General features: G+C 36.6%; 1 protein-coding gene across 1 annotated transcript in view; it reads right to left on the bottom strand.

Moving 5' to 3' along the window:
* The window catches only part of MMRN1 (multimerin 1), a 65,115-nt gene that overhangs the window by 24,465 nt on the left and 27,179 nt on the right, over positions 1-13,471 (bottom strand). The window contains exon 5 of the mRNA XM_006143239.2: positions 1,550-1,687. Within this exon, the coding sequence (XP_006143301.1) occupies positions 1,550-1,687 (138 nt within the window). The remainder of the gene's footprint in view (positions 1-1,549; positions 1,688-13,471) is intronic.

Raw genomic sequence — 13,471 nt, forward strand, 5'->3', positions numbered from 1 at the left:
GCATGTAGAAAGAGAGAAAATTGGAACCATTAAAAACATATATTTAAAACCACTTAAATCTCATGATAGGTTTAAAAGCAATTTAAATAAACCATGTTGCATTAATATATTTAAATATATAAACTACATTCACTTAGAAAATGGCAACCTGAATTTTAAGACTACTTCAGGGTAGAATTTTTTAAAACTATTATAATAAAGTTCTAAACTGTTTTCACTTTACCAAGAATTTTCAGTCTTTTTTTAATTATTATTCAAAGAGTTATTATTAGACTCTCAATAGATGGAGAAACTGAGGATCAAAATACCAACTTGGTTGAGGTTAAAGAGCTAATGGCTCATCTGCTTTCAAATTCAATGACCTAGTATTAAATATGTAGTTGTGAATATGTAAGTAGTTGTAGCAATAACCTGAGAATTTCATTTTTGATGTAGGTATTCTTTATTGAGAGATAAAGGGATTCAGAATTTAGTCTGTATCACTTTATATAACAATGATACTTTTTATCCCTTTAAGCATGTACTTCAATAATTCAAGGATTTTATGGTATTTTCTAGACACCAAATTCCAATCTCTTAAATAAATTAGAGTACAATTTCCATGGGGCATATTCTCCTGCATTCTTAAAGAGAACCCCATAAGTCACATTTCTCACTTATGGGAGAATAAATGAGACTAGATCCATACTAAAGAGTGAAGAGAGGCTTTTAGCAGTAACCAAACTTAATGCCTCTAAGAGCTAAAGTTAAGCCTAGAAGAAACAGCTAAACCTTTATGGTTAGAAAGATGGGAATGTCAGGACCAGCAGATGGCATAGTGGTTACATCGCTGAACTCCTACAGTCAACCACTGTTCAAGTCCCAGACCTGGCAGGTTAAAACTTATGCTGAGCACATGTGCATGCATGCCCAAAATTCTGAGAGGAGAATGGAGGAGAAGGGATTGCAGCATGGTCATTCCCCCTGCGGGTGATTTGTTGCTTTCTGTCTATCTGTTTCCCTCTGTCTCTCTGACAAGTGCATGTGCCTTATAGCAAAAATACCTCTAAAAAAAAGAAAGATGGGAAAATGTATGACATGTCAATTTTGGATCATGAGGTTCTTGTTGATTCTTTGTCATAGTTATTTTTCTTGTTTGTCATCAACACCCATTGGTGATCTCTTATCAAGCAATGGAAGAAAGCCTTCTCAGCTCCCTTAAAATGATCAAGCTATTTCTCCTATGTCAAGATTCTTTCATGATAGCACTGCCTGGAGGACAAAACTTAGGCTGTATTTTGGTAACCCGTGATGTGTTTACAACCCAGCATTTTTATTCCCCTTCTGTGTTGCACATATGCTTCCAGGATTGTTCATTGTCCTGGGACACCCCCCCCACCCCAGCTCATCTAGTTTCTCCCAACATCCAACACCCGTAGGAAAGGATTGGGAGGTATGTTAATATGCAACCATCAAACACATGACAGTCAGCAGATTCCTCATTTGGAAGTTGTAATAAACAGTGTTGACCATAATTGGGTTAGAGATGATAGCAATCACAGTCTACGACCTGGGTCACCACAGTCTTGCTGCTGCTGCTGCTGCTGCTGCTGCTGTTGCTGTTGCTGCTGCTGCTCAGCTGTCTCTCTGCCAATAAACGCATGACTTTCGGCCTGGTTGCTGTGTATCAACTGCTGCTGTTCCTGGGCTAGATGGAATCAAAAAGAGAGGAGAGAGAGTTAAGCATTGGGGCTGCCTCATTTTTCCAGTCCTGGGCAATCATGTGGCTGGCATTCATTTTCCTGTGTACTGAAGCATGATGGTCTGGAATGATTGCAGAGTCACCTGCTCCACCCCCGTCTAGAGAGTGATCTGACACCACTGGAGTCGGAAATGCAGGGTTCTAATTCTACATGGAAAAAAAATGAAATTATTCAGGGCTTCTTAGGCGAAAATGGACAGCAGTTTGTCGGGGGAGCTATGTCAACTAGCAGATGTAAACTGCTTGCATAATTGAGGGGACTTTAAAATCCACTGTGGTGAAAGCTACAGCAGCCTTTTAAGTGGACTTCCACAAAGGTTGGTTGTTTAACAACACAATTTCAAACTGGTGATTGCCTGGAAATAAAAGAAAGCCACAGGTCCTTATTGAAAAAAAACACAGTCATTTAATTAATAGTGCCACTTAGGTGGGTTGATCTCAGGTATTTAAGAAACACGTAGTCTCAACTGCGCTAAAAGTAGAAATAAACTATTATAGGCACATCTCAAAGGGATCAACCTAGTAAGTCAGGGAATTTCAGAAACAAAGAAATTCTAACAAAATAAATCTACTCTTAAAGATTTGACACTCATTTTGTTGTCTCTATTGTTAGATTAAATTTTGCTTTTACTCAGGGCATTGAACTAAATTAATACATTTCCATCTATAGTATATCCAAGGTTTTTCTTCTGATGCTGTTTCTTCCCCTCCTCCCTGCCACATTATATAAAGTCTTGTGTAATTTTTAAATTTATTTCTTGGTGGAAAAAAACAATCTGCAGCTTGAGGAGAAGAGTAATTATCTGGGGTCCGGAGTAGGTGAAAAAAAGATTGTTAATCTTTGGCAAAGTCCTAGCAATGATGTTCTTACAGCCTAAATTCAAACTAATTAATAAAAATACACCTATTAAATGAATTTTCTATCACTTTTTATGTTTATATTTATTATAATTACCTGACCATTTCTCTTAGCAATAGAAGAGTGTTTGGAACACAAACTTGCAAGTGTTCAGGGGTGAAAACAGTAGATATTACAGGATGAACAATGTCTTTTCATTTTCTTACTCCTTACTTTTCTGAGCTGTATCATAGGAATAAAATCAGATGGTGCACTTAAAGGCACCATTCAAATATGGTACACTGCAGATACCTTATCAGGAAGCAAAGCATAATTATATAATCCCAAAAACAAAGACTATATTGTTTTGTACTACACAAAGTTTCTATTCAACTTTCATTTCCTAACGCTATTTTTTTTTTCATTGTCAGAGGGTGTGTGCTTGCCAGAGAGAGAGAAAAAAAGAAAGCACCCCCTCCAAAGGCTTGTGTTCATGCTGCAATCCTTTCTCCTCCATTTCTTCATTCTCTCAGGATTTGGAGCATGCAGGTACATGTGTGTGGCATGTGTTTTTCAAGCCATTAGGGTGGGATTTGAACTGGGGTCCACTCTGTAGACCCCAGTTCCCTATGCTCAGTACTTAGTGCTGTGCAAAGGGGCTAGTTCTTTATCACTCATTTTAACATATATTACATTTTGTTTTTACAGCTCTTTTGAATACTGAGTTTTCAAAGCACTTGTAGACTTTGAAATATTTAATTTGCCCATTTTCTTATCATTTTCCCCTATGCAATTCATATCCAGTAAGTCTATTCTGGAATGAGACCTGTGTGTCTGTGTGTGTGTGTGTGTGTGTGTGTGTGTGTTTATATATATTTTTTGCAGGACAGAGATTTTTGCTATAGAGTGTGTAAGCTCTCCAGGGAGACAGAGAAAGTCAGATGAGAGAAAGTGAGAAATCACCCCCCAGGGGTTATGACTAACCCACAATCTCCTCTCCTTCAATCTCCTCCTAGAATTTTGTGCATAAATGCACACACACTTGGTGTTAGTTTCAAGCTGCCGGGCCAGCGACCTGAACCACAGTTGGCCATGTGGGAGAACAACACCTTAATCACTATGCCACCTGCTGCTCCCATGTGTGTATATTTTTAAAACTTTACAGATGATTTTTGTGCATGGCCTTGGTGAAGAACCACAAATTTCGAATAAATTACAAAGTATTCTAATTCTAATAATTAATTATTGTAAAGCAGAAAATACCAGAAATTTTTATATTAAAACTGCAATCTGAGACCAGCAGATGGCATAATGGTTATGTTGCTGGACTCCCATGTAATTGACCGTGGTTCTAGTCCCAAACCCGGTGGCTTAAAACTCACACTGGGCACATGTGTGTGCGTGCTCAAAATACCAAAAGGAGACTGGAGGAGAAGGGATTGCAATGTGGCCATCCTCCCTTGGGGGGGGTAATTTCTAGCTTACTATCTCTCTGTCTCTCTAGCAAGTACATGAACTGTATAGCAGGAAAAACAAAACAAAACAAAACAAAAACAAAACAAGCAAAAAACTCTCTTAAAAAACAAAACAAAACAAAACAAAACAAAACAAAAAAGTGCAACCCAATAGTTGATCTTCACAAATTTTTAACAACGTCCCCACAGTCTTGCTGCTGCTGCTGCTGCTGCTGCTGCTGTTGCTGTTGCTGCTGCTGCTCAGCTGTCTCTCTGCCAATAAACGCATGACTTTCGGCCTGGTTGCTGTGTATCAACTGCTGCTGTTCCTGGGCTAGATGGAATCAAAAAGAGAGGAGAGAGAGTTAAGCATTGGGGCTGCCTCATTTTTCCAGTCCTGGGCAATCATGTGGCTGGCATTCATTTTCCTGTGTACTGAAGCATGATGGTCTGGAATGATTGCAGAGTCACCTGCTCCACCCCCGTCTAGAGAGTGATCTGACACCACTGGAGTCGGAAATGCAGGGTTCTAATTCTACATGGAAAAAAAATGAAATTATTCAGGGCTTCTTAGGCGAAAATGGACAGCAGTTTGTCGGGGGAGCTATGTCAACTAGCAGATGTAAACTGCTTGCATAATTGAGGGGACTTTAAAATCCACTGTGGTGAAAGCTACAGCAGCCTTTTAAGTGGACTTCCACAAAGGTTGGTTGTTTAACAACACAATTTCAAACTGGTGATTGCCTGGAAATAAAAGAAAGCCACAGGTCCTTATTGAAAAAAAACACAGTCATTTAATTAATAGTGCCACTTAGGTGGGTTGATCTCAGGTATTTAAGAAACACGTAGTCTCAACTGCGCTAAAAGTAGAAATAAACTATTATAGGCACATCTCAAAGGGATCAACCTAGTAAGTCAGGGAATTTCAGAAACAAAGAAATTCTAACAAAATAAATCTACTCTTAAAGATTTGACACTCATTTTGTTGTCTCTATTGTTAGATTAAATTTTGCTTTTACTCAGGGCATTGAACTAAATTAATACATTTCCATCTATAGTATATCCAAGGTTTTTCTTCTGATGCTGTTTCTTCCCCTCCTCCCTGCCACATTATATAAAGTCTTGTGTAATTTTTAAATTTATTTCTTGGTGGAAAAAAACAATCTGCAGCTTGAGGAGAAGAGTAATTATCTGGGGTCCGGAGTAGGTGAAAAAAAGATTGTTAATCTTTGGCAAAGTCCTAGCAATGATGTTCTTACAGCCTAAATTCAAACTAATTAATAAAAATACACCTATTAAATGAATTTTCTATCACTTTTTATGTTTATATTTATTATAATTACCTGACCATTTCTCTTAGCAATAGAAGAGTGTTTGGAACACAAACTTGCAAGTGTTCAGGGGTGAAAACAGTAGATATTACAGGATGAACAATGTCTTTTCATTTTCTTACTCCTTACTTTTCTGAGCTGTATCATAGGAATAAAATCAGATGGTGCACTTAAAGGCACCATTCAAATATGGTACACTGCAGATACCTTATCAGGAAGCAAAGCATAATTATATAATCCCAAAAACAAAGACTATATTGTTTTGTACTACACAAAGTTTCTATTCAACTTTCATTTCCTAACGCTATTTTTTTTTTCATTGTCAGAGGGTGTGTGCTTGCCAGAGAGAGAGAAAAAAAGAAAGCACCCCCTCCAAAGGCTTGTGTTCATGCTGCAATCCTTTCTCCTCCATTTCTTCATTCTCTCAGGATTTGGAGCATGCAGGTACATGTGTGTGGCATGTGTTTTTCAAGCCATTAGGGTGGGATTTGAACTGGGGTCCACTCTGTAGACCCCAGTTCCCTATGCTCAGTACTTAGTGCTGTGCAAAGGGGCTAGTTCTTTATCACTCATTTTAACATATATTACATTTTGTTTTTACAGCTCTTTTGAATACTGAGTTTTCAAAGCACTTGTAGACTTTGAAATATTTAATTTGCCCATTTTCTTATCATTTTCCCCTATGCAATTCATATCCAGTAAGTCTATTCTGGAATGAGACCTGTGTGTCTGTGTGTGTGTGTGTGTGTGTGTGTGTGTGTTTATATATATTTTTTGCAGGACAGAGATTTTTGCTATAGAGTGTGTAAGCTCTCCAGGGAGACAGAGAAAGTCAGATGAGAGAAAGTGAGAAATCACCCCCCAGGGGTTATGACTAACCCACAATCTCCTCTCCTTCAATCTCCTCCTAGAATTTTGTGCATAAATGCACACACACTTGGTGTTAGTTTCAAGCTGCCGGGCCAGCGACCTGAACCACAGTTGGCCATGTGGGAGAACAACACCTTAATCACTATGCCACCTGCTGCTCCCATGTGTGTATATTTTTAAAACTTTACAGATGATTTTTGTGCATGGCCTTGGTGAAGAACCACAAATTTCGAATAAATTACAAAGTATTCTAATTCTAATAATTAATTATTGTAAAGCAGAAAATACCAGAAATTTTTATATTAAAACTGCAATCTGAGACCAGCAGATGGCATAATGGTTATGTTGCTGGACTCCCATGTAATTGACCGTGGTTCTAGTCCCAAACCCGGTGGCTTAAAACTCACACTGGGCACATGTGTGTGCGTGCTCAAAATACCAAAAGGAGACTGGAGGAGAAGGGATTGCAATGTGGCCATCCTCCCTTGGGGGGGGGAATTTCTAGCTTCCTATCTCTCTGTCTCTCTAGCAAGTACATGAACTGTATAGCAGGAAAAACAAAACAAAACAAAACAAAAACAAAACAAGCAAAAAACTCTCTTAAAAAACAAAACAAAACAAAACAAAACAAAACAAAAAAGTGCAACCCAATAGTTGATCTTCACAAATTTTTAACAACACTCCTGTTAATGAGGGCAAACTGTTGGTTTGGCCCTGTAGTGCAGAGGTTAAGGGAGCCAGATCCTATGAATAGAATCTGAGCCCCAGTCCCAATCCCAGAAGCTGGAAATACATGCTGGGTATATGTGTATGCATGCCCAAAATCCTGACAGGAGGAGGAATGGAAAAAAGAGTTAGAGGTTTTTCTCTCTCCTTGTCTTTCTGTCTGTCTCTGGCAAGTGCACATGCCTTCTGGCATGATTTGTTAAAAGTAAAAGAAATGAAAACCTGAATGCTTCCTACATCTTGTCCTTGGGACAGTATCTTGTGATATGCACAAGCCTCATATCTCTGCTACAGTACATTCTTTGCTGATGCCTTCCCAAAATAGACCTCCCTTTCCAATCACCAGTATAAAAAGTGTAAAACCCATCTATAAGCTATAAGCCCCTGCTTCCAGATACTCCGCCTTTTTGGGTCAGACCAATGAAAGAACCCATTTTACTAAATTCTCAACCTTAGCTCTCACTCTCAGTATCAAATAAAAGGAACCCCTGTATCTGATCACCCTGAGAAAGGCATGTTTCCTCTTCTCTGGGCCTCGGTCACACATATTTGTGCTTAGAAATAAACTGCATTAATTATTATTTCTGCAAAGTTGGTTACTTCCATCAACCCAGATGAGCAAAGAAAGTCTTTCTTGAGATGGAATCTACTCCTGGTGAAGATGCTGTTAAAATTGTTGAAATGGCGCCAAAGGTTTCTTTATTACTGTTGCTTTGAATTTGGCCAAATGATATTCACAAAACTCTAGATATTGATTAAATAGAACATTCCTACACAATATTTATGATTTTGGTAATAAGATATTGAACATTCAAAAATAAACATACCAGGAGCTGGAAAAAATAAATCACTTTTACTTCAGTAGAGTGAATACATAATTCATCAGGATGATATTGTTGGTGTGAGTAGCAATTGTCAACTTATTGAGACCTCATGTCACCCAAAGGCTCTAAATCTGATGGGGATTCTTTAAAGGAGTTTAAGGCAATTCCCTCCATTAACTCATTTCTCTTATTGAAACATCACTTAGAAAAAACAAACCCATAATTTATAAAAATCAATAAATTGCCTAGAAATTTTTAGAATATGGATGATTTGTGTTATGATTTATATTACTTGGTAAGTCATTTTACATTGTATGTGAGGTCTTCAGAAAGTTAATGGTAGTGCGTGTTTTTAAGCCAGTCCCATGGCCTAGTGGTTAAAGGAGTCAAATTCCATATGGCTGACTATGTGGTTTAAATCCTGGCTCTGAAAGCTTGGAAAAACACATACATATATACCAAAAATACTAATGGAGTGGATAAATTAAAAAAGAATTGTGGCATGATCATGCCCCACAGAGAAGGGCTTTCTCCCTCTTCCTTTCTCTCTGTTTCTCTGGTGAGTATCCTCTGGCAATAAAAAAAAAAATGTAAAGAAAATGCATAGTATGAAAAAATGTATGAATTTCAATTTTCTATATGAAAATAAGCTTGTATTTTAATTCTATTTTCCATGAACTTTTTGAAGTCTCATAAAATATATGTGTTAAACATGTGAAAATTAATGCATTCTTAATTTTTTATTTATATATTGACTTATACTTTAGTTGTTATTACTAAATTACTTGTTAAATGCTTGAATCTGAATCCCCATTCTATCCTCATAATCAAGAGGCAGATGGTCTGGGTACTTTCAGCCAGAAGAGAAATGAGCTCGGTAAAAATCACAAAAGCATTTTTACATAGAGTTGATTTCCAGAGATTCAAAATATTTTCTTAAAGTTTTACTATAAATAGGCAAGTTTTATTTAAAGTATACTACATTCTGATGAAATTAATTCACTTTGTTTCACTCTTTACAAAGAATTGCATGTTATATATTTAATATGAAGATTATATATTTCACTTAGTGTGCTTTAAGGATAGGCAAAGCAAAGTCTTTCTTACTTCCCCTCTCCCCTCCATCTCCCTTTCTCTCTCACACACACATGCAACACACTCAGAGGTGGGAAGTATTTTAAGTTCTTTGGGATTCTGTTTGAGACTTGAATCTAAAATTAAACTGTAGTTCTCTCTGTGCTATACAGACCCAGGGAGGGTCTTGAACACTCAAAAAGTAAAGGCAAACCTAGACAGGAGGTAAAGTGCCAAAACTAGAAGGCAAATGAAAACCATCAAAGACTAATTTTTTTTTTGAGAAATTTTTGTTATAGGGCATGTGAACTCTCTGGAGAAACAGAGACAGAGAGACAGAAAGCAAGAAATCACCCCTAAAGGGAGGCCATGCTGCAATCTCTTCTCCTCCATTTTTCTCTTAGGATTTTGGGCAGGCACACACATGCACCTGGTATGAGTTTCAAGCCACCAGGTCTGGGACTTAAACCAGGGTCGACTATGTGGGAGTTCAGGAACATAAACATTAAGCTATCTGCTGGTCCCCAAAGACTAATGTTCTATTGACCTGGATGTTAAAAGAATTTCCACTCAATATTATTCATATAAACAAGAAAAATGCTATTGCACTGAACACGATAGAAAATAATGTGCAAGAGAAAATATGATTCAAGGTAGAAATTTAAAACATAAGAAAAAAAAATTATCACCAACGACATGAGGGAAAGGAAAAGCTAAATAAAGAAAACTGTCAGAAAAAGAAACTGAGCAGTAAAAATAGAACACATAGGAGTATTGAGTAAAAGTCTAGTTCTTTTGCCACACTTAATCTTTGATGATTCAGCCCTTATTATGTAGATATATAAATGTATTGAATATAATGAGAAAAACTAAACTTTTTCCATACTTTTAAGGTATTGAACAATCAGATTTGAAAGAACATGTAACTGGAAAATACTTTAAAATACTGAATGACAAAAACTAATCCAACTGCATCCATAGATGTACATAAAGCTTCCCATTTATTCTTAACTGTAGTTATGTTCAATTAGTTGGTTTGCAGAAACTAGGTGAGGAAATTGTTCTCCCCTGTAAAAGAAATAACTCTTAAGCATTACATAAAGAACCTTGATCCCATTGTCACATGAACCTCTCTGCTCTGAAATTCATTGGATCGGGTCCCTGCCAAGACTGTTAAAAACTTGAAATGCCTGTTTTACAAATTCAATAGTTATGTTATCTTTTCCTCCCTCTGTTTGTTGACTGGAGTTCAATACTTGCATTCATCCCAATTTATTGCACAGGATTTAACCAGCACAGCAAAGAGCAGATAGGATCTCTGACAGAGGAGTCGGTTACTCTGCTGTGATAAAGAGCTTGGTTGATCGATGCTCTTTTATTTTTTCATTTAGCAATCTTTCTGTCTCCCCAGATGTATTCTCTACCACAAGGACTGCCACAGACAGATTCTAGATTTTCTGAGCAATCTGTCTTCTCTTTCACTTAAACACAGACCTTTGCTTTATTCCACAGGGTGCAGATTTCTAAGTCTCTTTCTTAGTCCTTTCTATGTCATAGTCGTAGGGACAGAAGGGAATTTATTTAAGTCAACTAACATTTAAAGATCTTGCTGGACTTTAGGTTTTTAAAACTGCAATATGTTTTTTTTCAATTGGACTTTTTTCCCAACACAATTACTTTTTTTTTTTCCCCCTGCAATGGAAACTCTGACCTTGGTAGATCAAAGACTTAGAGAAGCAAGGTCATCAAGTGTCAAGAGCAGGAGCAACAGTTTCCTTATTAGGTGATTTTTCTTTGTTCTTCTCTTTTTTTTTTTAATTAGACAGGTTTTATTTGTAAGTTGTTTTTTTTTCTTCCTTCCAGGCCTTTGAGCCATATGGAGGAAGTCATTAACGGCAACTCGGTAATGAGGATGCTTGCTCTCTTCCCCTTAGAACCAGAAAATCTCCCTGTGTGTCTTGACAAGACAGATTTCCAGCTGATCCTGCAATATCAAGTGAATAGCTGCACGGTGAATATTCAGTGTATATAAAGATTTACCAAGAACGACTGGTTATATCGAAGTAGACAGTTTAGATGAACAAAGACTTAAGGTAGACTTAAGGTATTTTTTAAATACATCAACTTTTTATTGAGCAAGAGACTTATAGGAGGGCGTGTCTTTTCCCAAAGAAGTCATTAGCCACCACTGTGAAAAACACATATGAAAAACACAAGAAATATATATTATTTTCCCTTTTTTAAACATTATAATTTTAACTCACATAACTTGAAATACATTTAAAAATAACATTATGGAGAAGCCCCATATTTAAAATGTGAGCTACAATAAATCTCTTGTGATTTATTTCACAGCATTTGTAAAACCAAAAATTTGTCATATTCTCCTAACTTATGGTAGGGGTCAGTTTATTTTGATAACTGTTCATGATCACCCTTTTTCTGCATTTATAGTGTCAGCATTAGATTTTATAAAACATCATTTTATGTAAAAACCTTTTCCCTAAACACAGGATCTGACCAAAATAGGCTGGATTTTCAAAAGAGATTTACAAAGAAGTTTTTCTTCATCCCCTCTAATTTAACACTATTTGAACTTAAATAAATCCCTGTCCTTTGTGTCATTTATGCAAGCCATCCTATTTCTACTTCAGAATATTTTAGAGACATCTACTGGAAAGATGCATTATTGCAAATGTTATAAAAGAGGTTTAAGTGGTATGCTGCTACTGACATTTCAAAAAATGTCTTAAATACCACATCACAAGACCAGTTCCTTTTCAGACAGCAAAACTCTGATCCCTAAAAGGGTATAATAAGCAAAAATTATATTACAACTGTTTTTTGATGTTGAACTTAATGTTTCCCCCACCTAAAATAAAGTCTTAGTTAGGCTTTTTAAAAACTGTTTTCTTTTTGGTAGTGTGAATAATATTTTTGATAAAGTAATCTAGAACTATAACTACCAGTATTTTGAGCATCTGAGTTGCAGCTAAACAGCATGTGTGAAAATTCAGCATGTAGTGGAATATGACACAGGAAAATCCCCCTCCAGATTGAGTCACAACCTCTCTTCAGCTCTCCTAACAGCTTGTGGCTGGAGAGAGAGAGAGAAAAAGAGAGAGAGAGAGAGAGAGAGAGAAAATGAATGGAAGGAAAAAAAGTAAAATAGTTGAATTTCTAGCCACACCAATTGATTCCTGATCTATGAATATTTTAGTTACATTTAAAAGCTCTTACTACAATCTCAACTAATAGAACATTGTTATTTTTATATGATAGAATCTATTTAGTTTGCAGGGAGGAAACTTGTTGGGAAAGCAGGGATTTGTACAATTTATGTAGCTCTTTACAAATTTTCTGTGAATCACATAATCTGCTGATGTTCTTGAGGAACTAACACAGAAGTAATTGTCATGGTAGCTACATAATCAGGTTATTGCAAACCCTTGAGGGCTCAGAAGAGGTTTAAAGAAGGAATCAGCCAAGCTGATTATTCTTGCCATATTTGGGGCAGCTTGTCATATGAGACCGTGTGGACAGTGTTGTCAAAGACTGGTTTGACATATGAGACCATTTTCTTTCCTATATAAGAAGAAAAGACTGCTGGCACATATATAAAATGTGATAAAAAGGGTGGAGGGGACTTGGCATGTAATTGGGTGGGTATCAAAAGGGAAAATGGCGCAAAAAATACCCCCAGAATAGAGATAATGAAGAACTGTTCCAGGGACAAAGGAACACAGCAACCCTTGATACAGCTGGAGCATCAACTGCGTCAATAAAAGATTCAGCGGTTTTTGCGTACACCAATAACAGCACAGAGTAGGATGGTCAGAGGATTGTAGGGAGCAACAGAATGTTCTCTCGGAATCAAAGTGATACTGACACTGATTGAATGACAACATTGCCAACGGGCATATCTGACCTCAGAATGTTATTGCTACTGTAGGCTTTGATAGAAAAGAGACTCTTCCACAACAGTGTACTCAGCAGATACCTGAAATATGATTAGTTCCAATACACCAGGGGCCATTAAAATGTTTATGGAAACATGAAATTAAAATACAAGTTTATTTGGGGACCAAAAAAATGTAGAAATTCATGAGTAGTGTTTTCATAATATGCATTTGCCATGAACTTTTCACAGACCCCCTCGTACGCAGTGATGAAATGTCATCATCAGAACTATTTATTTTTTTTCCAAGAGAATTAAGATGATGATTTATAAATCTAGGAGTAAAGACATCCACAGATAATTCCAATTAGGATAGAAGTTGTTATAAAACAATTAAAGCTAAACTACTTGAATTAAATTTTAAAACGATATAAAATATTTGTTTCACATTTTGAAGTGTACTTATTCTATAACACATTTATATTTATAATATAGCTAAATGTTTCTTATAGTTATTTATTTGAAAAAAAAAAAAAAGAGAGAGAACGACGGTACCCGGTAGATATTCAAACTGTCAAAGAGTCTACATATCTCGTGTGTATATTTATAATGATGAAGTTCCATGCTATTTTTCTTCCTGTCTGTAAGTGGTCTGCCACAGTAACTGAGAATCAATTCAGAAGCATGAAAAGATGAAGCATGCAACCACGGCATT

This window comes from Tupaia chinensis, unplaced genomic scaffold, assembly GCF_000334495.1.
Source record: "Tupaia chinensis unplaced genomic scaffold, TupChi_1.0 Scaffold000094_1, whole genome shotgun sequence".
Lineage (NCBI taxonomy): Eukaryota > Metazoa > Chordata > Mammalia > Scandentia > Tupaiidae > Tupaia > Tupaia belangeri.